Genomic DNA, 25942 nt, shown 5'->3' on the forward strand with positions numbered 1-25942 from the left:
CCCACCTCGCCGTCGATCTAGATGTCAATTGAAAAAGTGAAACCCATAACTTATCGAAAATGATCGAAAACCAACATCCATTTATTTGGTTCGAGGTATAGTGCACAGATACCCATCCGAAAGGAAAACCGGAAAAAAAAACCTATAGACAATAGATTTACGAGCTAAACTTGGTCCAACTGACATACTCATAAATATTGTTTATGTTTAGGTCGGATATGTGAAGTACAGGTGAGTTGGCAACACCGACAGGTTACCATTGGCCGTGGTCCACAACTCCTCCCAAGAAACGCGGCTCGGCTCAGTCGAGCTTCGCGCGCGGGTTTGTAAGGAACGTTTCTTGGTCGCTTGTCCGGAAGCCGAGCACATGCGAATTGGATCGCCGCGACGCCAACCGCCCCCGCAGACGCCTGAGAAAAACTTTCGGCGGTCAGTTTAAGTCATCATCCGTGAGTGAGCACGTCGGGGCAAGCAGCCGCCGCCCCCGCAGTGAGTTTTTGTGGTTGTTGTGCAGTGCGCCGTCGGGACGCCCCGGACCGGAGAGTGTTCGCGTTTCCGGGCGTCGTCTCTGGTTTGTTTTCGTCGAATTGTCCAGGAGCGAATCCCCGTTGATCTCGTCTGAGCCGGCCATATTGCATACCAGGCGGAGCGAGAGGTGAGCATCGGGGTTAGGCGAGTGCGAGAGGGACCGACTGGGCTCTCTTGAGCCCGGCGGTGAACAAGTTCTTGGACGGGGCGAGGGGCTGAGGAATGTTAGAGCACCGCAGCATCTAACACAGACACACGTGTCGGCCGCACTCGCGACAAACGGAGCCGAAATGTTGCACTGACTCCGGATTCTAATGCGCGACCGCGGAGATTTTAATCGGCGATCGGGCGACGAACTGGCTTGACAATTGGCGATGGTGCGATAGTGACACAACATTTGACCGAAAAAGATGCGGCTCGCACACAGCTGGCTCTTGACCGTGGTCGCCGTTTTCCTGGTCGAGGCCCAGCGGCCCCACGGGCCCGGTCCTGGCGACTACTCCACCCAGATGCAGTCCAGAGCCGTCGACACCAGGGTCACTCTCGAGATAGAGGAGAGCCAACCGAAGGGTACTGCGGTCGGGAGGATACCGACGAAGCCGGGCTTCACCTACCGGTTCAACGAGCCCCCGAGGGACTTCACGATGGACGCCAAAACGGGAGAGATCAGAACGAACGCCGTGCTCGACAGGGAGAGTCTCAAGAATGACAGGTACGACCTGGTGGTGCTCTCGAGTCAACCGACCTACCCCATCGAGGTCCGGATCATCGTGATCGACATCAACGATAACCCTCCCGAATTTCCGGAACCGTCGATCGCGGTTTCGTTCTCGGAGAGCGCGGTGGCCGGGACTCGCCTCCTGTTGGACGCCGCCACCGACAGAGATACCGGAACGAACGGTGTCTCCGACGATTATCGCATCATAGCCGGGAACAAAGACGACAAATTCAGATTGGCTCTGACGGCGAATCCCACCGGAGAGACGTCGTATCTCCACTTGGAAACCACCGGAAAACTCGACAGAGAATCACAAGGATTCTACTATTTGAATATTTCGGCACGGGACGGGGGCAGCACGCCCAAATTTGGCTATCTTCAAGTCAACGTGACCATTCTGGACGTCAACGATAACCCGCCGATATTCGACCATAGCGATTATATCGTGTCGCTGAACGAAAGCGTCCCTCCGGGCACTCCGGTGTTGCAGGTGATGGCGACCGACAACGATCTGGCCGATAACGCCAAGATAACGTATTACTTCTCCGATACAGAAACGCAATTTACCGTTGACCCAGAAACGGGAGTGATTTCAACCACAGAAACGCTCGAGTGCCCCCAACAGAACTGCCCACAGACCACCAAATCTTGCCCGAAGAGTTGTGTGTTTACAGTTTTCGCACGAGACCACGGGTCGCCGCGGCAAGACGGCCGCACTTACGTCACAGTGAACTTGGTGGACGCCAACGACCACGATCCCGTCATCAAGTTTCGCTACTTCCCTTTCAACGCTTTGTACGCCACCGTCGACGAGAACGCCGGCAACGGCTCGGTGGTGGCCGCCGTCTCCGTCCTCGATATGGACGAGGGTCTCAACGGAGAGACCACGGTCCGGATCGTCGCCGGTAACGAACTGAACCACTTCCGGCTCGACTACACTCCGAGTTTTGACATTGTGAGAGTTAACGGCGTGTTGGACCGAGAAGAGATAAGCAAATACAACCTGACGGTAGTAGCGACTGACAAGGGTACGCCTCCGCGTACCGCCACCGCTTTCCTGATAATTCACGTCAACGACGTCAACGATCACGAGCCGGTCTTCGAGAAGAGCGAATATTCAGCCATCCTGAGCGAGCTAGCGCCTCCGGGGACTTACGTGGCCGGGATAACAGCGACCGACGAAGACACGGGGGTCAACGCTCAAATCTACTACGCCTTTGTCTCGGGAAACGAACATTTGTGGTTTGCGATCAATTCAGATTCGGGCTTGGTTACCACCAGGGAAGTGCTGGACCGGGAGGTTCAGGGAACGGTCGAGTTGAATATTTCCGCGAGAGACGGAGGACCCAATCCCAAGTGGGCCTACACTCAGCTGAAAGTTACCATTTTGGACGAGAACGACGAGGCCCCCGAGTTTTCGCAAGTAAAATTCAACGTGAGCCTATCGGAGAATGCGCCTCCGGGAACTTTGGTGGCGATGTTGACGGCGGCCGATCACGATCAAGGAACGAACGGGAGCGTCGCTTATTCTTTGCATCCGGTCACCCAACAACGCTACGACAACACTTTCGTTTTGGATTCGCTGACCGGACAGTTGACCACCAGGAAAAAATTAGATCGGGAAGAAACAGCCCACTATGAGATACACGTGATCGCCAAAGATCAAGGACTGCCGCCGCAGACCTCCACGGCTACGGTTTACCTCAACGTCCTCGACATTAACGACAACAATCCCGAATTTTACCCCCAGAAGTACTTCGTCGCCGTACCCGAGAACATCAAACCTGGCAGCTCGCTGCTGAAAGTCACCGCCACCGACAAAGACGAGGGTGAAAACGCCATGATTACGTTCAAATTGGAGAACGGAGGCGACAGTTTGTTCACCGTAGACGAGTGGACCGGGATCGTGACGATCCGTGGCAATTTGAAATCGTCGACGAAGCCGATCTATCGGCTCAAAATATCCGCCAAAGGCCACGGCGACAAGAGAGCCGCCGACGACGCCACCGTCGAGATAATCAAAGAACGCGACCTGGAGGAGCTCATCTTCGACAACTACAACGGCTACGAATTCAAGATAGTCGAAGACGACGGCGAATGGAAACGTCGCGACGTCGGTCAGGTCCGAGTGCGCAATTCCGACGCGACGTTCTCGATCATCTTCGGCGACCCCAAGCACAATTTTGACATAGACGAGCGCACCGGGAAGATCACCACCGCGAAAAAAATCGACCGGGAGCAGACGCTGATGTACAGTTTGACCATCGCGGCGCGTGTGGGTCTCGCGTACGGTAAAACTCTCGTCAACATCGTGGTTTTAGACTTGAACGACAATAAACCCGTCTTCTTACGCGATAAGGACGAAGTGAAGCTCGCTGAAAACGCTGCTGTCGGACAAGAAGTGTATCTCGCGCGTGCTAGAGATCTCGATGCCGGCATAAACAGTCGAGTGACATATAACCTGAATTACAATCCGGACGATCAATTCAGGATTTCCGAAGCTACCGGAGTGATTTATTTGAATAGGCCGATAAGGACCGAGCCCGGGGCGAGTCTGCATGTCGAAGTGACAGCGACTGACGGTGGTGAACCTGCTCTCTCCTCCAAACACTCGGTCGTGATCGTGGTGGAGGACGTGAACGACCACACTCCGGTGTTCGATCACACCTCCTACGAGACTTCTCTGTTGGAGTCGACACCGGTAAACGAGAGGTTCTTCGCGTTGGCCGCTAGCGACGCCGATCTCGGCTCCAACGGTCGCATCTCCTACGCCATCACCGAGGGTAACGGCGAAGGAAAATTCGGAGTGTTCCCCGACGGATTCCTCTACGTCCGCCAGAGTTTAGACCGCGAAGATAAGGATTATTATTCGTTGTCGGTTTCGGCGAGCGACGGCGGCAACCCTTCCCGCTCATCCGTCGTTCCTGTGGTCATCCACGTCATCGACGAGAACGACAACAGTCCCGAGTTCACCAACACCACCTTTACCTTCAGCATCAGAGAAAACGAACCGCCAGATTCGTTCGTCGGAAAATTAACAGCGACTGATCACGACATCGGACGTAACGCAGAACTTATTTTTTCCTTGTCCAACTCGCAGAGTGACTTTGCGATCGACCCCAAGAACGGTTTCATAAAGACGCTGCACGTTTTCGATCGCGAAGAGCTGGTGCAGACTACGGGTCAAAATTACTTGACTCTGGAGGCGGTTGTTGCAGACAACGGAAGTCCCAGGTTGAAAGACAAAGTTAAAGTGAACGTCCACGTGACCGACGTGAACGATAACCCTCCGAAATTTCTACGGACCCCGTACAAAGTGCAAGTTTCCGAAGGATCACCTGCAGGAACTCAGGTCATCCGACTGTACACCTCGGACGCGGACGAAGGCCTCAACGGTGACGTTTTTTATTCGATCGTGAAGGGAAACGAAGAGGGAAGGTTCGCGATCGAGGAGGCCACCGGACAGATCATGCTGGCGAGATTTTTGGACAGGGAGACCACCTCCAAGTACGCCTTGACGGTGGTGGCTCGCGATGCAGGGTCGTCCAGGCAGTTGAGTACGACTACTACTGTTGTGGTGGAAGTGATGGACGAAAACGACAATTCTCCGGAATTTACGCAGACAGATTCGAAGATCACCGTGATCGAAACCACTCCGGTTAACACGGAGTTGATCCAATTTCGGGCGAGCGATGTCGATTTGGGAATGAACAGTGAAGTTGTGTTTTCGATCAGTGCCGGCAACAGGAAAGATACATTCCACGTGGATCCTTCAACTGGGATGCTGTATCTTCATAAACCGTTAGATTACGAAGAACTGAGTGTCTATCAGTTGAACATAACAGCGTCGGATAATGGCAACCCGAGATTATCGACGACGATTCTGTTCGGCATCGCTGTCGAGGATGCCAACGATAATCCACCTTCGTTTCCTAGCACGGCGATAGTCCGCCAGATCCGCGAAGGAATCTCTGTCCACACCCCCATAGTCACGGTCACGGCTGATGACCCCGACTTCGGCATCAATGGCAAAGTGACTTACGCTATATCGCAGCAAGAGCCGGAAGATAACAACAGACACTTCGGGATTAATCCGGTTACAGGGGTCATCCACACTCTTCTGCCCATCGACAGAGAGACCATCGACACCTTCCGATTGACAGTCGTGGCTACCGACCAAGCCCATCCCGTCGCCGCGAGACTATCTGCCAACAAGCTCGTCACGGTCATCGTCGAAGACGTCAACGACAACGCCCCCGTCTTCGTCTCCATGAACTCTGCGATCCTCCCCGGACCGGCCAAGTTTCCCAAGGAAGGCGCACTCATCATGAACGTTTTCGCACGCGATCTGGACTCCGCCACCAACGGTCTCGTCACCTACGAGCTCGCCAGCGGCAACTCCGACCTCTTCCGATTGGACCAGAGTACCGGAGCGTTGCGTCTCCGAAAACCCATCCACAACCCCGAACCGACCTACCACCTCTCGGTGAAGGCCACCGACGAAGCCGTGCAAAACGAGCGCAAATCCAGCGAGGCCTATCTGACCGTCATCGCGACCGCCTCCTCGGAGAAGGGCCCCGATTTCGAAAGCGGCCTCTTCACCGGCAGCGTCTTCGAGAACGAACCTCCCGGCACGAGTATCCTAACGGTTGCCGCGAACTTCGACTCCGGTGAAGTGGAATATTACGTGACGAACGTGACTGGTGACGGTGCTCAAGTTGACAGATTGTTTGACATCGACACCAGGCTGGGAGTCGTGTCGACGGCCACTCAACTCGACAGGGAACAGGGGGTCGACGTTTACGAGGTCGAGGTTTACGCAATCGTCGTCGGAGGATCGCCGAAAACTTCCAGGACCAAGGTGAGTCTCGTTAAGGCGATTTATTTTTATAGCGATGCATGTATGTGCTAACCAGAACTATAAAATATTCAGCCGCGATTATTTATAATACCTGTTTCTTCGGTACTAATCCTCTCATTAAACTGAGAGGATCACCGACACAATCGTAATGACATAATCGGGATTATATATTGAGCCATCGGGTTCGCGCTTTTACCTCGACTCTTCAAGACATCAAAAAATAAACTTATCGCCACTTCTTTATCACCGCCTCGTTTAATTAAAATTTCACCAGTGACAAACCTGATTACGGATCTAAATTGCCACGAGACGTCTTTTACAAGAAAGAAAATTTTAATTTAAATGTTTACATGGCGAAGGAAAACATTCTTGTGCAACAACGTAGATACTGCACTCAAATTATTGTTAAATCATTTTGTGCAAATATTATTTTTAAAAAACACTCTAATATAAAAAACTCTATTCTTTATCTTGGTGAGTGGTCTTAGGGAAATTTTCAGCATTGAAGTTGAATTTAGGGATTTTTGAAAGTTCCCATGGAAAAGTGCGTTAGTAGTTGTTAAAAAATATTCAAATATTACAATAATGAACTTAGAGAGACGCCGCAAAGTATTTCTATTTATTATTTTCCAGGTTAAATTGCTCATGATTCACACGCACCGAGACATAACCTCAAACGTGTCATCTTCACATCGCATCGCTTTCTAAAATTTTCATAACTTACTTGGGAATTTCAAAATGCTCTAGACCGGCCACACACTTTCCGGTCAAATTAGGTCCGGTTTATGGTTTAAGAATCCGGTTAATTTTTCAAACCCAAATTTCTTTGCAATATTATCTGTATGATCCAATTACAGAAACAAATCAAACGATGAACGTACGTTCGTAATAAAAAATTGAACATTTTATCAAACTTGATTATTAAAAAAAAACAGCAGAATAATTATTGACTTGAGGTATAAATGTGTCACATTTTTCAAACTAAACTGTGCAAAGAATCGTCGACCTTCTAATCCATCGAATAGCGGAAATGTCCCAGATGTTGTTACCTAATTAACACTAATTAGAGACACGTTAATACCTTTGCTCTTAACAGATAAAACATGAGCAAACAATCTTATTGATTTTGACAAATTCGTGCCGAAATAAGTGTTGTTCGTGTTAAATGCGTGGGTACTAATTGCTCCAGATGGTGAAGACTTGTAAGAGAAATTACAATTAGCAAGTCTTTTATTGAAAACACCTTAAAAATTACGCATTTTTTAATCAAGTCAGGTACACCGTCGTTCGATTTACTTTATTCAGGAAAAATTGCACAATTCGCGTTTTCACATAAGAATTGCTCTGAACAGTTCATAAATTAATTTGAAACGATATCGACTTTCTCACCTTAATTAACAGTTTTAGAAATAGGCGAATAGCCTGGTGGCGATCCTGCTCGAATACTTTACATTTATTATTTCTGATCAAAACTAATCCAGTAAAACACACTTCTCATTATCAAATTAGTCGCCTCCGCCCTTTTTGCAACAAACCTGAATAGGTAATTCGGTTGCGGATTTCGATGGCACCGATTAATTAGGCGATTCGTATTGCAAAAACTGGTTGTCAATTTTGAAGAGTGAATTCAACATGCGCATTAATAATGTCTCCTAGTTAAAAGTTAATTAAGATAGTCGACGAAGAATTCAAAGCGGCTCTTGCTTCCGCCATTTGTTCGTTAATTTATGCGACTCGGAGCGACAGAGAATTTCGTTTGACGATCTGGAAAATCCTTTCGAAAGCTAGAGAGAACGAACGCTAAGAAGGACCGGTGCTGCATTGTTTCGACGAAACTCGGCTCTTTTTGAAAATCTCTCGGTTGAGGTTCTCGCCCGGTGTTTTCGCGTCCGCCGTGTGTATGTTGACGCACGCAGTAATAAAGTGTCCCTTCTAGTAGGTATGTCGCACAGTAGGCGCGCACAAAGACTTGGTTCGATTCCTGGCGCAGCGTCGACCTTACCGTACCAAAAGCCATTTGTCATCTGGGAATGAAAACCGCGCGTATAAATCTGTCCCATAACTTACGATACGCCAAAACAACACGACACATACAAAAATCTGCCTAAGTTATTGCTTATTATAAAGCCACACGGCACACTTGAAATTGCCGTTGTTGACCAGCAGACGGCCCTAGCATCGCTCAAAGGCGCCGCTCTCTTCGTTAATCGCTCTTGCATATATATCGGAGTGACAATCTTCCGTTTCTGAATAATAATACGGACCGATGCCGAGTCTTTTTGCATTCCGACGGACCAATTAAACACGATTAATCCGAGCGACGGACGATTCTTTCCGGGAAGGGTGTCAGAGACGAGGCTCCCGGCTCACTCTCGCACGTCAATCATACCAGATGCACCAGATGAGAAAAATATTAATCAGCTAGGATTAGACCAATCTATTTTGGCACCTAATCTAATATTTAAAAAAAAGTGTGTGTGCTTAAGACCGCACGACAAAAGTGAAAACTTCTATGATGCTCGTTACTGGATGACTTGGAGGAATAAGGAGCAAGGCGTAAATAATTAATATTATTTAAATCCAATGCTGTTATTAAATAAACATCAAAAATCTGTATTTTTCAATAGAAACTGCAAATACGTCCGCTTTTAGAGGTACACTTTGGCAAAATTTGTGAGGTTAGGTTTGGATGTTTAAGTTTTATTTTCTTGACGATGATATTGAACACAACACAAGTTTTCATAGCAATATTCTGTATTATGATAATTTGTCCATTTTCCTCTTCACATTTTGCTACACAAATTTTTCCAATAGATGAATTGTTGAAGCCATATAATTAAGAATTACGTATTTAAATCCTACATTCATCTGTAAACTTACAATATTTGTCGTGTCTTTATCGTTTATATTATATAAAACTATACAGGGTATTTCACGAGTGATAATGAACCTGAGGGAATAATAAATTCAACCCATAATACATTTTCAAAAAAAGCCGGACATTTTAATGACAGTAGCCAGCTTTTTTCGGAAATATAGTGTGGGTTGCATTTTAAATTACGTCAGGTTTATTATCACTCGTGAAATATCCTGTCAGTCAAGTCACAACACAACGTACAATGAAAATTTAAAATTGACAAGTGACACACAGTTGATTGTTTATCGCTCGCTCCGCTAAAAAACTCGACCCCCTTGATTTTAGCTTGTCGTGTCGTGCTGCGAACGATTTTACCGTGTCGCATGAAACTAATTCACTGCCCGGGAATGTGGCGCGCCTAAAGAAGTTTTCACTTCAAAAATGCCAAAGGACAGTGAACGTTTTCGGTGTCGGATTCTTGCGATGCATCCACGTGGTAATTACCGATTTTTAATGGCGGCCGTGTGCGAAACCGTCTTCCGATAACGATAATCGAGTTCTAAGTGGCTGCCGTAAAATGACGCAACTGTCGAACAAAGCTCCGGTTGTAGCTTTAATTGGTCGAGGTGGGGTTGGGGGCATCGCGCCCACCTGATTCGATGCGGTTTGATTAGGAGGCTCGCGAGGTAAACCCGGCTCCGATTTATTATATGCAAATTCGCGTGGCCGGCCTGGAAATGGCGGCGATAAATTTCCATCAGTGTCGGTGGAGATTTGCAGGGGGTCGTCCTCGGACACGAGTGCCATTAGTTCGGGATTTTATTCCCGATGCGCACAATTACCTTTCCTGCCGAGACAGCGATGGGCGAATTAACGTGCTGAAAAATCGGCCTCCTGGCGAAAATTAATTACGATCGTTCCTAGATTTTCTCAGGAATGAGGCCGATTTCCGAGTGGAAGACCTCGTCGAGACCGTGTCGGCGGGGAATGCGGCCTAATGCGCTTTCGTTGTATTGCTATCTACAGATACAGATATCGCGGTGGAATCTAATTCCCGCCGAGAATTATAGGCGCGTGCAAATTCAATTCCGACTCTCGCAAAACTTCAAACTTCTAGATCATAACTGTTGCGTCCGTTTTAATTTGTAAACCGGGCGAAGACCTCCAGTTTGAATAATTCCTGTCGTAAATTCGGGACAACATGTCGTCGTTGTCACTGCTGGTGCCTTCTGAGCACCCGATGGGAAAAATTGCAAATGTTCGAATCTTAGCGCCAAGTTTGTAACTATATTAAGGCACATTATAATAAGAATTGGTGAGGAGCACGGCCAGCAATTTGTTCGACGTGTCTTCGTCCCTCCTCGACGAGGACCTCTCTGGTCCGCTGCACTACTCTGGTAAGCTGTCATGTTCGCATGTTGAGGCAGTAGGCACTCGCTCCGGACCCTTACCGTCGCGGTCTTGTCGCCTCCGTCTTCTTTGTTTTGGGTTCGCATTCCGGAGTTAATTTTGGACGGAACCACCCGGAAAAGCGGTCCTTGCCCCGGCGCATTAGATTAATTACCGCCGGATAAATATTTGTTTTTGTCGTGAATCATCGATTTTTTATTTAAATCGAGGTTTGTCCGATGGTCGGTGATAAATCGCCGACGAGTTACGTAAGCGGGTATTAGACCAAGTTAATGGTCGAGGCTTCTTACAAATATTTTTATGTTAATTCGTGGTTAACATTAGCCGCACTGTCGACCCGGTATTTATAAATATTAAAATCCTCGGGCGAGATTAATCAAGAGATTAACGACCAAACAGAGATTTATGATTTCATTGGTATGACTTAATCCAAAGAGAGCACCGGATCGCAGACGGCAGTGTGCGTACATAACTCATTATAAATTGTAATCGTCCCACATTATGATTGGCGTAAATATTTATATTCCTGTGACACGTAAATGCTAAAACAAAACCCGCAGGAATGCTGCCCATATTCGATCCTGCGGAATTTCACCTGACCGGCTGAAAATTGTTCGCAGGAACTAACATTATTTTTTTTTATAAACACGCCAGTTCTGCGACGCTGGTGATGCCTCCGGAAGCGGCGTCGCACCGAAAAGCAGGGGCGTACTCTTCGAACGTCTTATTTTTCAAATGCCAACCACTCCTTGGCGAGGGCCGAGCCTACATCCAGTCTCAGCGCCATATATCATATTATGGCCTAACCCAGAACGACAGTCGAGCGTGATAAATAGCCTATCCGGTGACCCTAAGTCCGACTCTGTGGGCAGAACAATGGGCCCAAATTTCCGAGCTCATTAGCGAAAATCATGACGACATGAATTTCGCGCAATCACGAGGGCATTGTCGAGGTGAACGTATTTCACAGAGGAGTACTTGGCCCATTTGTACGGCGGTTGTTTGTGGAGCCGTTATTGAAGACGATGTCTAATAAATAGGCGAGCGTGACGGTGCAGGGCCGGGCTCGATTTCATCTAGTGGTTCGAGAAAAAGATTTGTTATTTTAATTTCCGTATCCACGCTGAATCAAGTTTAGATCCTGGGACGTGAAAAAAGCCGAGATTAGCTTCGTTTTCAGTGTTCACGTCCTGAAACGGTGAAATTTACTTTCAATAAGCCAGTAGCGTGGGATTTTTCGGAATTAATTTATTCCCGACGTACCAAAAAAAAACCGCTTCATTATATGTAATATCAACGCTACACAATAACAATGCTGTACCAGGAAACGAAATAAAAGCGCTTTTTTTCTTTCCCGAGTTTGCATTAATTCTGCTGCGCCGTGATTTTCCGGAAACTTCCCTCGAATGAAGTCGCCACAGAACCGGATTAGGAATGTATTTTATCTTGATTCCCGTCTCTTCATCGTCTTGTTAGATAATATCAGCGTCGTCCGAGACCCTTCTCGGATCTGATTAGAAACAGATACTGCCATTTCTTTGACTTAGTGATCCGTAACTTCGTCTTGATAAAAATTCGTCTCGGCAACTTGTTTTGCGTTCCGGTTTTTGTTGATGGATAGCGCCCCGGAACCGAAAAGAATCGCGTGGGGCAATAATTTACTTTCGCCGTTCGACTATTTGTCTTAATATGACGTTCGCATATTTGTTCTGAAACGGCCGAAGGCTTCGGATGGACTCTAGGAGTGTTGTTCGGCCTCGAGCGCGTCGAGGTCCAAAATATTTTTCCGTATTTTTCTTTTACGCATTTCAAAACTACTTAATGAAAAACTGCCGATCACAATTAATGGAGTTAGATTTATGACGGCCCAGTTTTGGTCGGTTTCTGTGGTCTGCATCGCCCTCGGTTCAACACGACCTTTTTCCCCCGGTTTCGCCACGGTGGGCTTGGAATGGCCCACACTTGTAATTTTGTAACAGTTCATTGTGTCATTAATTCTCGTTATAAAATTCAATTAGCAAAGCACGTATCATTATGTAAATCGGGCGAATGTTGTTAAGAAGCGGACCGTACACGAGGTTTAGTGATGTATGTATGCACGACCGCGATGTTTGTTTCTTCCGGGCCGACGATATTCAGTGGGCGTCCGGATTTTTGGTGGCGCGCGGATTCCAAAAACAAGAACCGGTGAGCCTATCTCGGCTTCGACCGCACGAAGGTTATCTGGTGTACGTTCTTTTAATTCGACATGGTTTTAATGGTTCCTAATCAGAAGACTAATGCTCCGAGATATACACTGCTTGTTCCAGATGAATATTCAATTCGGAATGGACGATGTCGCGTCAAAATTTGTGATAGAATGCATTAGAAACGGACACGATGTCAACGGATGATAAACTCCAACAGAGGCGGATACAATAATTTTCTGCTGACAAACAAAATTAATATAATTTAAATGTTCACAGCTGGTCCCTTAAAAACCAAAAATGTTTTTGTGAAACTTTTTTCAATAAATTAATACCTTCAAACGTGGTAAGAAGGACCGCAAAGCAAGACGCTTTGAGATTGAGCCCTAAACATTTTTCTGAATCGGTTTTCCCCCCATTTTTGTCACTCCATATTCCCTTTAATATTGGACCTACGAATCAAATAGTTTAAATTGGTTAATAAAGAATTCGAAGATTCTCTCACCTACCCTGTCGCAATTTAAAAGTAATTATCTAGTAATAAACTGACGGCACCTTTGTAACTTTCTGTTTCTTATACAAAGTGTTCCAAAATGATTGTGGTATCGTAGGGGGCTCGGATCGGAAAAGCTATACATATTATACAGGGTATCTTAAAATTATCGTATTCAGGGCTTAGTAGGGGACATCCTGTTGCCAAGTAAAAATTGCTGTCACTTTGAAAAAAATATCAAAGTTGCCAATATTTGTTCAAAAGTACCTGATTAATATTCTAGCAATGTTGTACTTCCCTTTTGAACAAGAATTGGAAAAATAAAATTTTTATTTGTTTCGAGATGAAGCTGTTTTTTCAAGAAATGTCTTCATTTATATTTTAATATTTTACATAATCATCCTCACCATATTTCAACATGATAAAAAGTTTGAACCTTCAGACCCATATATCTTTGTAAAGACCCCCCCTATATTTTTTATTTTATTTTTTCGACATTCTTGAGATTTTTCCCTACAAGACCCCCGACTTGGAATACGTTAATTTTGCGACACCCTGTATAGTTTGCCACTTTTCGACGATAAGGTCTCGCACTACACTACACCAAACATAACCTCCAAGCCGCTTGCAAGTATCAAATATCATTTCTGTCATTCATTGCCTTAACCAAACATTTTTTTATTCTAAAGAGTTGTAATTGCTTTAAAACCATTACAAACCGATTTAGTTATTATTGTTTGGTTGATAAATCACTTTTCTAGTAGGCGTCAATATTCAAAACACTCAAATTGTCAAAACCCACTACGATACGACAATCATTTTGGAACACTGTATATTCAGATTGGTATACTGTGCGTCTATTTTCGGTGGACATTTTTAGAAAACGCGGTCCAGCTGCCGCACCCGCTTAATTAATTAATTACGGTCGGTTCGGTCATAAATAATGTCTTCCCAGCGAAATCCTTGTCATCCAGATGATAAATGTGTGATTCGGTTATTGTTTTGGTGGCTCCGGAATTCCATAAACACCAATTAAATCGACCGAAGCGGCAATAAAATAAAATCCCGTTTCAAATAATATATAATTAGCCAACAAATCAACGAAAGCTGTGGAGGAAGTGCACAATGGATGGTGCATATAGCTAGCCACCGAAGAACACGTGACACCATCGTCCAATAAATTACTCGGACGGTTTGTTATTATCTAAATTCAGATTTTTTGTGTGGTTTTTCGGCTGTGCACGAAATTTCCTACGAGACTCGCTGCCATTTTCCATGAAACTATTATTAAGCGGCTATCTATCGGCCGTTGTCATGCGGGTACCCCGGGAACACCCTCGAGCGGTGCGCATTATAATATTTAACGGATCGCATGTCCAAGAACATCGTCTAGCTGACCGCTCTTCGATATTTGAGGCGGTGTAACGACTGCTTATTCAGACGAACACACCGTGATGCTCTAGCCGAGCTAATAATGGGGTGAAAGCTCATCGCACGACGATTTTGGAAGACTCTCGTTTCATCCCCCTCGAAACAAAGTTCAATCTTTTTTCTATTTCTCTCGGCTGGGTGATTTTTCTGCGAACAGAATTTGCCGCATCCACGACCGATACGTCAGCATTTCTAACGAGACCGTGGCACAAAGCACCCGCTCTAAAGACTCTTTTATCGACGACAGATCTCCAGTCGCAAATTTCCCGCGATGCGTTGCAAACTATTGTAATTTGCGATCGGGCGAGTCGGGCCCTACGGGGGGCCCCAGATGTATTCTGCTGCGTCTCTACCGTTCGTTTTTGCCACGTCCTACGCCGATTGTCAATCGACGACTTATTAAAATATTACCTCCGAGCGGCGCTTTCGTTTTTGTTTTTGATTGCTTCATTACGGCGACAAGAATGGTGGACGCAGAGGAGGGTTCGGACCGTCGCGGCACGCAAACAAATAAAATATAAGTTAGTGGAAAATCTAGTTTCGCAGAACACGGACGGAGAGGCGGTATCTTGAATTTAAATTAGTTTTAATTGATTAGGTTATCGGTTTAATTATTATTGGAAATGCGGCAGTTGTTGTGATACGCGATAGCACTTAGCCGTGATTTATTCGTCGATCGTCGAAGTTGACCGACTCGCAAATAAATTAATTAAACACGAGCTAAAGACGGATCGAGACAATGTAACGAAGGGTTATCAGCTGAAAAATTTAATGGAATAAAGACGAGTCGATGTCGAGACCGGCTGGCGAGAGACCTTCCTCCGATGGGTATTTCTTGTTATTGGAGGAATCCGCCAGACGCATAAAATCACCGTTATAATTCGCAAGCTTAGCTCGAGTTATTTAAAACATCCTTTATTATGAATTCTAGGCCCGATCTCTGATAATACCATATGTTTATAATCGTCCAGGTCCAGACAATCGTTTCGCACAAGCGGGAATTTATTTTTTGTTCCAACTCTGAAACGATAGGTTTCTCGACGGAGGCAATTATTTTTGACAGCGCATTGTTTAACAACCAATAATTATTCGTAGATATCGTGATGATCCGAAATTGATGGTCATCAGCCCGTCTGGCGGCGGCTCTGCACCCCGTGATCTACCGTCGAGCGGGATTTTCCGGGTGGGCCACCACCTAACCGAAGATGAATGGTCACGCGTTAGCGTTCCTCGTGTGGCATCGAGGCGTGGTAACTGTTTAACCGGGGTTGAGGACGAGAGGCGACAAAGCCCACGAAATAACAGGTGCCGGATCTCACGATAATTATCCGGTTTTGGGTTCGCGAAAGGACCTCGGATAAGTCCCCCGCGCGTCCGACGGAGATGCCAGATAATAATTGTTTGGGGCCCGAATTAAAGTGCCGCTTCCACTTTAATAAGGGGCGGGCAGACAGTAGCGAAAGTGAGAAAGACACTCTTATCCCGGAAAGAGTCGGAGGAAGAAGAAGAAGAGATAATAACTGCCACGATATTTGATTAGTTGGGTAGCCGGTACGTCCCGGCGTAAAGCGAGCGGGCCGTACCAATAATTTTATAATTTTATAGAGTGTTTGCCAATTTGCACAAAGTGCTACCAAGTGCCCGAGGATAAGGAACAACGCTAGAACTCTGAGCTTCACACCCGGAGATCACTCCAGACGAAACCTTCCATCACATAATTTAATTCAACCAATTTTCGATATTACACCGCGTGCGCGTCACTGTTTTTTGATTAGGTACGAGTACATTTCTAAGAAACAATTCGTTTTTTCTTTCAAATATGCACCTCGTCGATTAACATCCTCTGAAAAAACGAAACGTCGAGCTGATGTAGACAATAAATTCGGCAATTAATAGAGGCGATAAAAATGTGTAAAATATTTAGGTACGTTAACCTTGAAAGGTTTCTTTATATGGTAGTTGAGCACATCTTTGCTTTTATGAGACACTTGAAAAAATATTTAGTTTTGTCCGAAAAAAAAAACAAGTTTTCATTTGATCCTGAACATTTTCTTATAGGTGCGATGTTTTAGACATACCTACAGTGTAGGTACACATTCTTGATCGTGACCGCAAAAAGTTCACATGTGATTGTTTAGGAAAAGGCTGAGAGAGCAAATTGTAGAATTTCGTTCCGCATCAACTGCACTCATTTCTGACTAAATTAGTCTTGATTGTGTTAGTTTCTTTTGTCGGATTGCCTTAATCGATCCAATCGATCAATTGATTAACACGACCACTTCCTGGTTTACATCACAAAAGAAAGTGTCTTGTGCTATACCTATGCGAAAATTCGAATCAAGAACACATCCTGTTCCGCAAATCAAAAATTCAGACAAAAACAACAATCAACGAGTACGAAAGAAAAATAAAACTTGATGAATCCCACGATTATAACTTTCCCAAAATGTATTCACATTTGTTAGAGCGGAGCTTCGAATATTTATAAAGAGGAAAAAACAACGAATAAGAATTTACTTACTCTGACATTCCTGCTGGTTCTGTCACATCACTTTTGAAATTCGGAAGCTTCAGACAATTAATCCGATCTCGAGCATCATAACAATAATTTAGGGCTTAAACAGACCGTGCAAAATGTTAACATGTTAATATGCAACTTAATCTGTGAATAACTTTGTTAAATAGTTTTTTTATCTGATCGTTTTGTTCACAGAGAATGAACACGACGCTCCGACATGGGAAACGGTGTTGATTTATTCGAAAAAAACTATTTTCCTGTGCGCTCATTAAAATCACACAACAAGACGCCGTGCGTCTTCTCTTCTGTTGAAATATGCACTTTTACAAATATTACATGATGGCCTCGCAAGGCCGTCCGGTATGTGACAAAACAAATGTCACATTTTACACAATGAGTGAGTGTGCAGAAAAAGCGGAGAAGGTTGTGCCGCTAAAATCAATTTTTTTGATATTTCACGCACAAATTGTCAACGACAATGGTAAAAAAGTGCGTGGAGTTGACATAAAAATGTGCTCCGGAACTGAAACATCGTAATTTTCTTCGGACATTTTTGCAATTTTTCTCAAAGTGAATCGTCTTATTTATGTCGTTTCCATAGCGACATGACGACATGTAGGCCGACTTTATTTTTACTGACAATGAAGGAAATTTGACTTTTTCATTTTATAATTACAAATTTTCGGGTTGCACACACAATGTTGTGTACACCTTGGCTACGAAATCCTTTGACGATCTCGAGATTGTCTTGCCTCGGCCGCAAAGCGGCCTTGGCCACAATTTTTCTCTCGGTTCGTCAAAGTACGATTTCGCATCCATATATACAAATAACTATTTTTGATATTTCACGCATAAATTGTCAACGATAATGGTAAAAAAGTGCGTGGAGTTGACATAAAAATGTGTAAATTTAAAACAGATTTGCGATTTGGTTCGATCCGTCTCCGTGTTCCTGATGGTCGTAACAATACGAATAAATCCGGCCGCGGCCACGACTGTCCCAGATCGGCGCGAAAGTGAGAGTTGTCATTTGCATATTTTATGTATTGTCGCAACTGTGGGTGGTTCTATAGAAAACGGGACCGATTTCGAATCTCCGGAGATTGTAGTTCGAGTGAAATTGTGCAAATGTTCGATGATCGATGGGCACCGAGTTCGCGACCTCCTGTACACATGTCAGACCTAGGACGACATGGAAATAATAGTAATTTCAATAATTAATTCTGAGGATGATATAAAAATTGCCGGCATAGTTTCCTAGCACTTGGTATGCTGTAATTATAAAGCGTTTTGGCACCGGCGGGAAAAAAGAAATTAAAAGTGTGCCCGCGGCTCGATAAAGAACGGGGCGTCGCGAATCCAATTATTTTCCGACAGCTTCCTTCACTGACCCGAAACAAAGCCAAATCGTTGTATTTTTACGCGATTTTTTTTTCCTTTTTTTCTAACGCGAGGTAATGACCTTACGCCGAGTAGGCCACGCTCTGCGGCCATCTTTTCTTGCGGAGAAATTATAAAATCTACCCACGCAATCACGCACCTCCGGCACATTCGCACCGATCGTTTCAGCTAATTAATCCGGAGTAAGTCAAGGTGACTTCATGGTGTCGCCGAGGAACGGTCACGAAGCGCTCCGACGCACCCATCGAAGGTGCGGATGTTCATTTGAGTACCTACCTAGATACTGTGTCGCGTTTCGATCGGACACATGTACGCTTAGTCGGATTTGAATAATCCGACCATCTCCGACACTGAAAAATACATCGGCTGATAAATCGTCGAATCTAATTCTTCTGTTTAATCCGAATCGAAGGCAAACATCCGCTGACCTCTGTTAAACAACCCGCGTTTCGGTCATGATTAACGTGCACCGTCAAGCTCCGAGGGGGGCGGCCCAGCGGGCGCCTCGTAACTCGGCCGGCAACTATCGATGCGCTCAAAAATAAATAGTCTCTTGTTTAGAACAACAACAACGTTGTTTGGACCGCCATCAATTACCACTGGGACGGCGCCGCGGCGCAATGATCTCTCACAGATTAATCATTTCAAATTGTGGTGTTTACATAAAATTAACAAAAAGACGTTAAACTGAAAATGTTGAAAAATGTTACACTTTTCAAAATTATATAAAGGAGAACTTTGAGTAAGCTTTGTCGGTGATTTCGATGCGAGATCAGGACCCAGGTCTTGTTATTGTGAGGCGTTGGCAGCATTTTGATTGGTTTGTTTACCGAAAGCAACACATATTTAAAGCAATTAAACACGGCTAATTTTTAAAACCAATAATTTTCGATAAGTAATCATTTTGATAGATGTGATTTTATTCGGCAATAAATCATGATTTCTAAGATGGCGGTCGGATTTTTGCCGCAACAAAAAAAAATAACATTTACCGTTTTATTTCGTAACTGAAAATAAATTACTGAACGGATGTAGCGCAATAAATTGAACAGAGGAACATCGAGAAACGAAGAGGTTCGATCAAATTTGTAGGAAATAATTGTGTGAGAAATTGTGGGGGCCGTCGGCGGCGTCTCGGCGTCGTCGTGATTAATCGTTGACCGGTAAGAATAAATATAATTGACAAGGCAATATATCTATATCAATCTATCAATGTGCTGTTTGATTTGTTATAAAAATCATTTAGCCGACGTAGTGAGAAAACAAATAAACGTTACAGGTTTTTCTCGACCGTTGAACCTGAGAGACGGTGAGCCGCTGGCGTGGGCACAATGATGTTTTTTTGAGTGCCGAGTGCGCTTTATAAATATGACAGATTGTAAAAATGCCCAGTTTATGGCCGGGTTAGGGCTATTTATGACTTTTTATAAGGTGTAATTATTTGGAGGTGTGCTCGAACACACGTGCAATAAACAAATTTACATTTCTACCTGGTGCGTGTTGTGTGTACGTCAAAAATTTCGTCAGCAGCCATTTAATTAGCCTTTATGACCGAACGGGGAAAAGTTTCCGGGTCGTTATTGTCTAACGAATTAAACCGACTCCGAGATGTACAAACTAGTTATTAAATAACACACGTGTGACTCTTCTCGTTTAAAATAAATTTTATGGATTAAAATTCAAATGTAAATGAGTTGAATTTATTTGTCATATAAATTTAAGTTAAAACAGTGAGCCCCCCGTCGGGAACGGGTTATTCGGGGACCGCTCGGCCCGACTCACACCGTCGAATGGGTGCCGATTTTTGTGTCGCGTAACGCCGACCACCGTTCCATAAACCATCAACGGTCGGAGTCCCGAAACACAATGGTCGGGCCCGGTGATATATGGCACCAGACGGCCCTCGTGTGTCAGCGGCCGATTTAACACCGGTAAAAGTCAAAATATCGCTGACAGCCGGCGACTTTAACGCTAGATAGGTAGGTACATTTGTAAACGCCGTAAACAAACACGGTGTAAAAATGTTTTTCGCCAAATTTCAGACGGGCCGTGACACATGGCAGATTAAATGGAGATATCGATGCCTAATGAAGCGGTTAACCTGTCCCGAAAAAATCCTACAATTGTGTTCCAAACTAGTTAACAGAATAATAAAAACGACGAAAAAAACTCGAACGAGTTTTGTTTACGGTGTAGTGACTTGTAAATTTTAATTAGTTGTAAATAATCCGCAAACAAGGTTCGAATTATGAATTCGATTATTGGGTTAAGTTATTCATGGACGTTACAATTTTATGGTGCTTCGATTTCGCACGGTTCGAGTGGGCGAGATAAACAATGCGTTAATCCGGAATTCGGCGCCTATCGCCATAATCGACCCAATGGCTAGTTTTACAGATCTACTCTGTGTATTATCTCAATAGAATGGCCAATAAACAAGCAATCGGACTTATAAATACACAGCCAAGGTTGAGATTAGCGTGGGTGCTCTGTAATGCTGTCCGAGCGGCGCCTATATTAGGTTATGTAACTCTGCCGCCTCCGTCCAAGGTCGAGCGTCGCGGCGTCGCCCAGTTTCAATTTCATTTACGACGAATTCTATTCCCATTTGCCGAAGACAACTCTACAACGAAGTTTTGATGCCACGAGAGTCAAATTTAATATTGGATACCTAAAAACCTTGTTTTGGGATAATGGGAGGCCATGATTTTTTGACCCACCAAATTCCCTAACATACAGTTGGTTGCAAGAAAAAACGGGAACTGTCAGAATAAAATTGACACATTTTAAAATTTCTTTTATAGTGTGAAACCTTCTTACGAAAGATAGATTAGAAATAAGGTCAAAATTCAATGACATTTTTAAAATTTATTTGATAGGTATTGTCAACTAGACAATTAATTGACAAATGGACAAAACCAAAATTACATTAGGAAAATTTTCCTTTCCCGTTTTTTTTTTTCACAACCAACTGTACACTCAGATTTGGAAATATTGGGACAATCTTGGTAGGTACAACAACTGATCTTTGCAAACCTGCAAGAAATGAAGAAGTGTTATTTATGTTCTATTCGGTTTCGTTTCCTCTTTTATTTTCATAAACCATTATCGGAAAAAAAATTCCAGAGCAGTAGAACAATGAACACCTGAAAATAAATGAACATGCTGCTTCAGTCGAAGTGAAGGTCATCCAGTGACGTCCCGAATCATATGAGTGCAGAAGATTCTCCAGGTGCCGTCAAGAATCTTTAATCCGATGATACCGAGCAAAAACGAAAATATCGTTCGCTAGACAAGCAGACTATTCGAGATATCCTCAAAACGTGGACTGTCAGATACGTACCCACCTACCTACCTAAATACGAGTAGGGATGGCAAAAATAATTCACACATAGATGTATTGCATCATTTGATGCATCGTAAGCAGATATCTATGTATTCGATGTATCGTAATAAAAAAATCGATGTATTAAAAACATCGATATACTTTCAAGGTTACAGTTACAACATGACAGTATAAAAATTTTAACCCCTTACAATTACAAAAAACTTGAGAAAAAAATTGTTGAAGATTAAAAAAATATTTTAACTAGTTAGTATCGAAAGGCATTGCTGTTAGGTCAGTGTCATTTGAAGGTTTTCAACAATAATAATCAAACACGAACAAAAAATAAGGTACTACTTTAGAAAAATCCTGTTTGTTTTATTTCATTCCCTGTTGTTTAATAATTTCTTCAAGTCCAAATGATAAAATATTGATTGATCTTCACACTAGATGGCGGCCGCAATTAAACTTATTTTTAAATATATCGAAACAAATACATCGATATTTTCAACGATATATCGAAATGCTAACGTCGATGTAAAAATATCGATATTTTTTTGAAATATATCGATGTATCCTAAACATCGATGTATATTTGCCATCCCTACCTACGAGTATAACCAGACTGGAGTTTAATTGTTGGTCGCTTTCGACGGTGTTGCTTCCGATACCTAATAGATACAATCCATCCAAACTGCTGGTGCAAAGGAAAACAAGACCATTACATTACACTTTTAAGTACCTACCCTGCACGATCTCGGATATCGATTCAAAAAACGTCGAAATAAAACCGCATTTAATAGGAAATAAAAATCGGAATTCTGAATAGATGTGCATAAAAACCAGAACCGTCAGCGAAAAATGCAAAAATAATTATTTCTGTATCAAGGCCAAAAGTGCATCTTTTTTGCCCGAGTCTGAGTTTTCTGGCCGAGGCGAGCCGAGGCTTGAAGCAAGCAAGGACAAAAGACACTTTTTGGCAGAGGTGCACATTAAATTTTTTACAAAATTACAAATTTATTTTGTATCTTCCTTTTTCAAATATCAGCTTGGCAACAAAACTAGAAATTTACTATTTGCTTTTGTCGGTCTCGTTGTTAACTTACTAAACAGACCAACACATAGCGCCACGGTCAGCGTCCGAAAAAAAGTTACTTTTCGTCCACTTGTTTTCATTAAGAATGAAATATGGTTAGGTATCTGAAAAAAAATATGTGGAACGAATGCATCGATCGTGTTAAAAAATTAAAAATTTGCAGACCAGAGTGGATTCGCAGTCCAAAATCGGAAGTACATATTATGTAGGTACTTATTACGATTAGAGAGTACCTAGACTATTTTGGTTTGAGGTGGTGCCGCCATCGTGTCGTTCCCGTTTCGGTCTCCATCCCGCATGCACCGGATCGAATCCGCAAAATCGCCATCAAACCAAACAAACAGATGATCTGTGCCCGAACCCCCTTGGGGTTTTAATTGTGTTTGGGCTGCAGCGAACACGTTTCGTAACGCAGCATCAAATTGTTCGTTTCAATCCAATCCAAGTTATACCGAGTGGATAAAATTCGCGTCAAGGATAAAAAAATCCACGGCTCGTCTACAAGTAATTTCTCTCTTTGGACGCGCCAAGCTGTGCAACACGGCAAACAAAGAAATTATGTTGTTGGTTTACGTGTGGCTAATAAAAAGGACGCTCGCAGATCAAGATTCCGCAAGAGTTGGCCGAGGAGAGGAGGCGCGCGAGCGCGCGCTGCGAAAATATGACGTCTCAATAAAAAACGAACAGAGATCCAAAGACGACAACGCGGCCGATAGCGATCGCTAACATCGATATTTCTGCAGGTCGTAAAGTGCAACAGGACGCGTCGTCCTCGCAGGAAGCGGTGCCGACGCGGCTAATTGGTGTGTGCGGCCGGGAATGAACCCGGAACCACCTCTTTCGAACACTACAAATTCTTACTTTTACTACTAAATTGCCGTTTTATTGCCTGTTAATTTTCTCAACCAGCCGCGTTTCTCGTAAACCCATTCAAAAGTTTTTAAATTATATGTTACACTTGCCGTCCCATTTGATCTCGTTAACGATAATTAAATGGTTTTAATGCAAATAACAACAAACATTTAGATTATTTGATTGGCTATAATCACGCAGGACTCGGACCGAAACGAATTGACGAATTTTCAAATGGAAATTAAAAATTTTGGCCGCGACTCCACACCAAATACCATATCACCGGGGTCTATTTTTTTTCCTCTTCAATATTATCGTTATATGTATCATCAATTTATGACGTTTTAATGATGAGACTTTTTTACACTTCGTTGTTGTAGAAATGTAGATACATAGTTGTTATTTTCTTGAAACCACTGAAATTCGTTTTAATTTCCTTGAAATACGGCTAAAGGTTCAATCTTACAACAGGCCAACCAGTTCTTATGTGTAATAAAAAAAGAAACGTGAGAATGTGACGAAAAATGCAACAAGGTAAAAAAATTATTCAAAATGTTGGTCCAAGTTACATTTGTTCGTAACAAGACGAAATAGTTGTCGATTTTTCAGAGAAAAAAAAAACCACCTTCCACCTAGGTACTCGGAATCCTTTTTGTATTATACAGGGTGATTCATCTTTACCGCCGGTGGCAAAATTGACCTTAAAAATTATTATTTCGTTTTCATATTTTGCAGACCTAATTTATTTTATTCATAAGACATATAATATCAAAAAATGAAATTTATAAGTTAATTAACTCAAATTTTACCATTTTCTCAATTATTATTAGTTGTTTAATTTATTCAACCTTGTGGCATATACACGGTCAGGTATGGTATTACTGAAATAAACGCATTTTGATATTAAAATTTGTATTTGCTTCATGATTTACGACATAATGTCCCAATATTTTAACAATGAGATCTATTAGGGGATCTTTATTGCCACAGCAGTGGGTCCTTTACAGCTCTTTTCGTAAAATCGAACAAATTCACTAAGCAGGTCAGTTTTACAGTGTAGTCATTGTTAAAGAAGATTTACTACACCAAAAGCCAACAAATACCAATAAAAGTAATTTTTCCATTAAAATCGATTTAATTCAAAAACTTTCAAACATTTTTCGAAACGGATTGCAGATATTGATTTTATACGCCATTAGTCACATTCTGATGCAAACATTTAAACATGATTTTTTAAATAGTTTTTTATAAATACAGGGTGTTATTGAAAGTTGTAGAACGCGGAAAAAATATCTAAAAAATTCTGTGTCAAAAAATAAAATGACATTTATTTTTTGTACAATTTTTTTAAATTGCTTTTAGTCTTCTACGTTGTCAAACAACCTCGTAGGTAAAATTTCGGTACATTTTAAAAATATGTACACCCTGTACAACAATGCGGTTTCCTTGTTTTAAAGCATATTTCCTATAGGTTACTTCGCATTGGCGTACATTTTATAAAACATGATATACAGGGTGTATTTTTAAAATGTGCCGAAATTTTACCTACGAGGTTGTTTGACAACGTAGAAAACTAAAAGCAATTTTAAAAAATTGTAGCTCAAAAAATAAATGTCATTTTATTTTTTGACAGAATTTTTTAAATATTTTTTCCGAGTTCTGCATGAAGCCAGTAGCTCGTGGTTAAAATATCTGTACAACTTTCAATAACACCCTGTATCTGCTCATTAAAAAAAAAAAAAAAAATTATACTGGTCGAAAGTAAATTTTTCGACAAATCAAATCTTTCAAATCTTTCTCAATTCTTAAGAGTCATTTTGCCACCGGCGGTAAAAGATGAATCACCCTGTACTTGATCGGTTCATCGGTGAGGTCTCCGGGGGTCATTGCCTATAGTAGTTTCAATTGAAATTCGGCGGATTCCAGATTCCTACCTCGCATTAAACATAAATAATAATTAATTTGTCGTTTTTGCCTGGTCGTTAGCACACAATGCTAAGAGCTATAAATTAATTGATGATTCGAGGGCCGAATTTTATTATCATTAATAATTGGCTAAATGAGGCCGCTTTTTCGTTGGCCCGTCCAACGTGAGCAGGGCATCAGATGAGCGAGGCGGCGATTTATTAATTCTTAGCTCCACCTGAGATTACGCTTCCCACAATAAATTAGTGATCCGTTTTGAATGATTCCAGGAGGTGATATCGCGCGACAAATCGCATGATGATGATGGTGGTGGCGGCGGTAGTGGTGGTGGTGGTGATGA

The 25942-nt window shown here is 43.1% G+C and overlaps 2 protein-coding genes across 2 annotated transcripts in view; one reads left to right on the forward strand and one right to left on the reverse strand.

The window, feature by feature from the left end:
* The window catches only part of eIF3k (eukaryotic translation initiation factor 3 subunit k), a 117196-nt gene that overhangs the window by 43171 nt on the left and 48083 nt on the right, over positions 1–25942 (reverse strand). The window lies entirely within an intron of this gene.
* ft (cadherin-related tumor suppressor fat) overlaps positions 226–25942 on the forward strand; it is an 89488-nt gene continuing 63771 nt past the window's right edge. Inside the window, exon 1 of the mRNA XM_069049875.1 lies at positions 226–6107. Within this exon, the coding sequence (XP_068905976.1) occupies positions 939–6107 (5169 nt within the window). The 5' untranslated portion in view covers positions 226–938. The remainder of the gene's footprint in view (positions 6108–25942) is intronic.

This window comes from Tenebrio molitor, chromosome 6, assembly GCF_963966145.1.
Source record: "Tenebrio molitor chromosome 6, icTenMoli1.1, whole genome shotgun sequence".
NCBI lineage: Eukaryota > Metazoa > Arthropoda > Insecta > Coleoptera > Tenebrionidae > Tenebrio > Tenebrio molitor.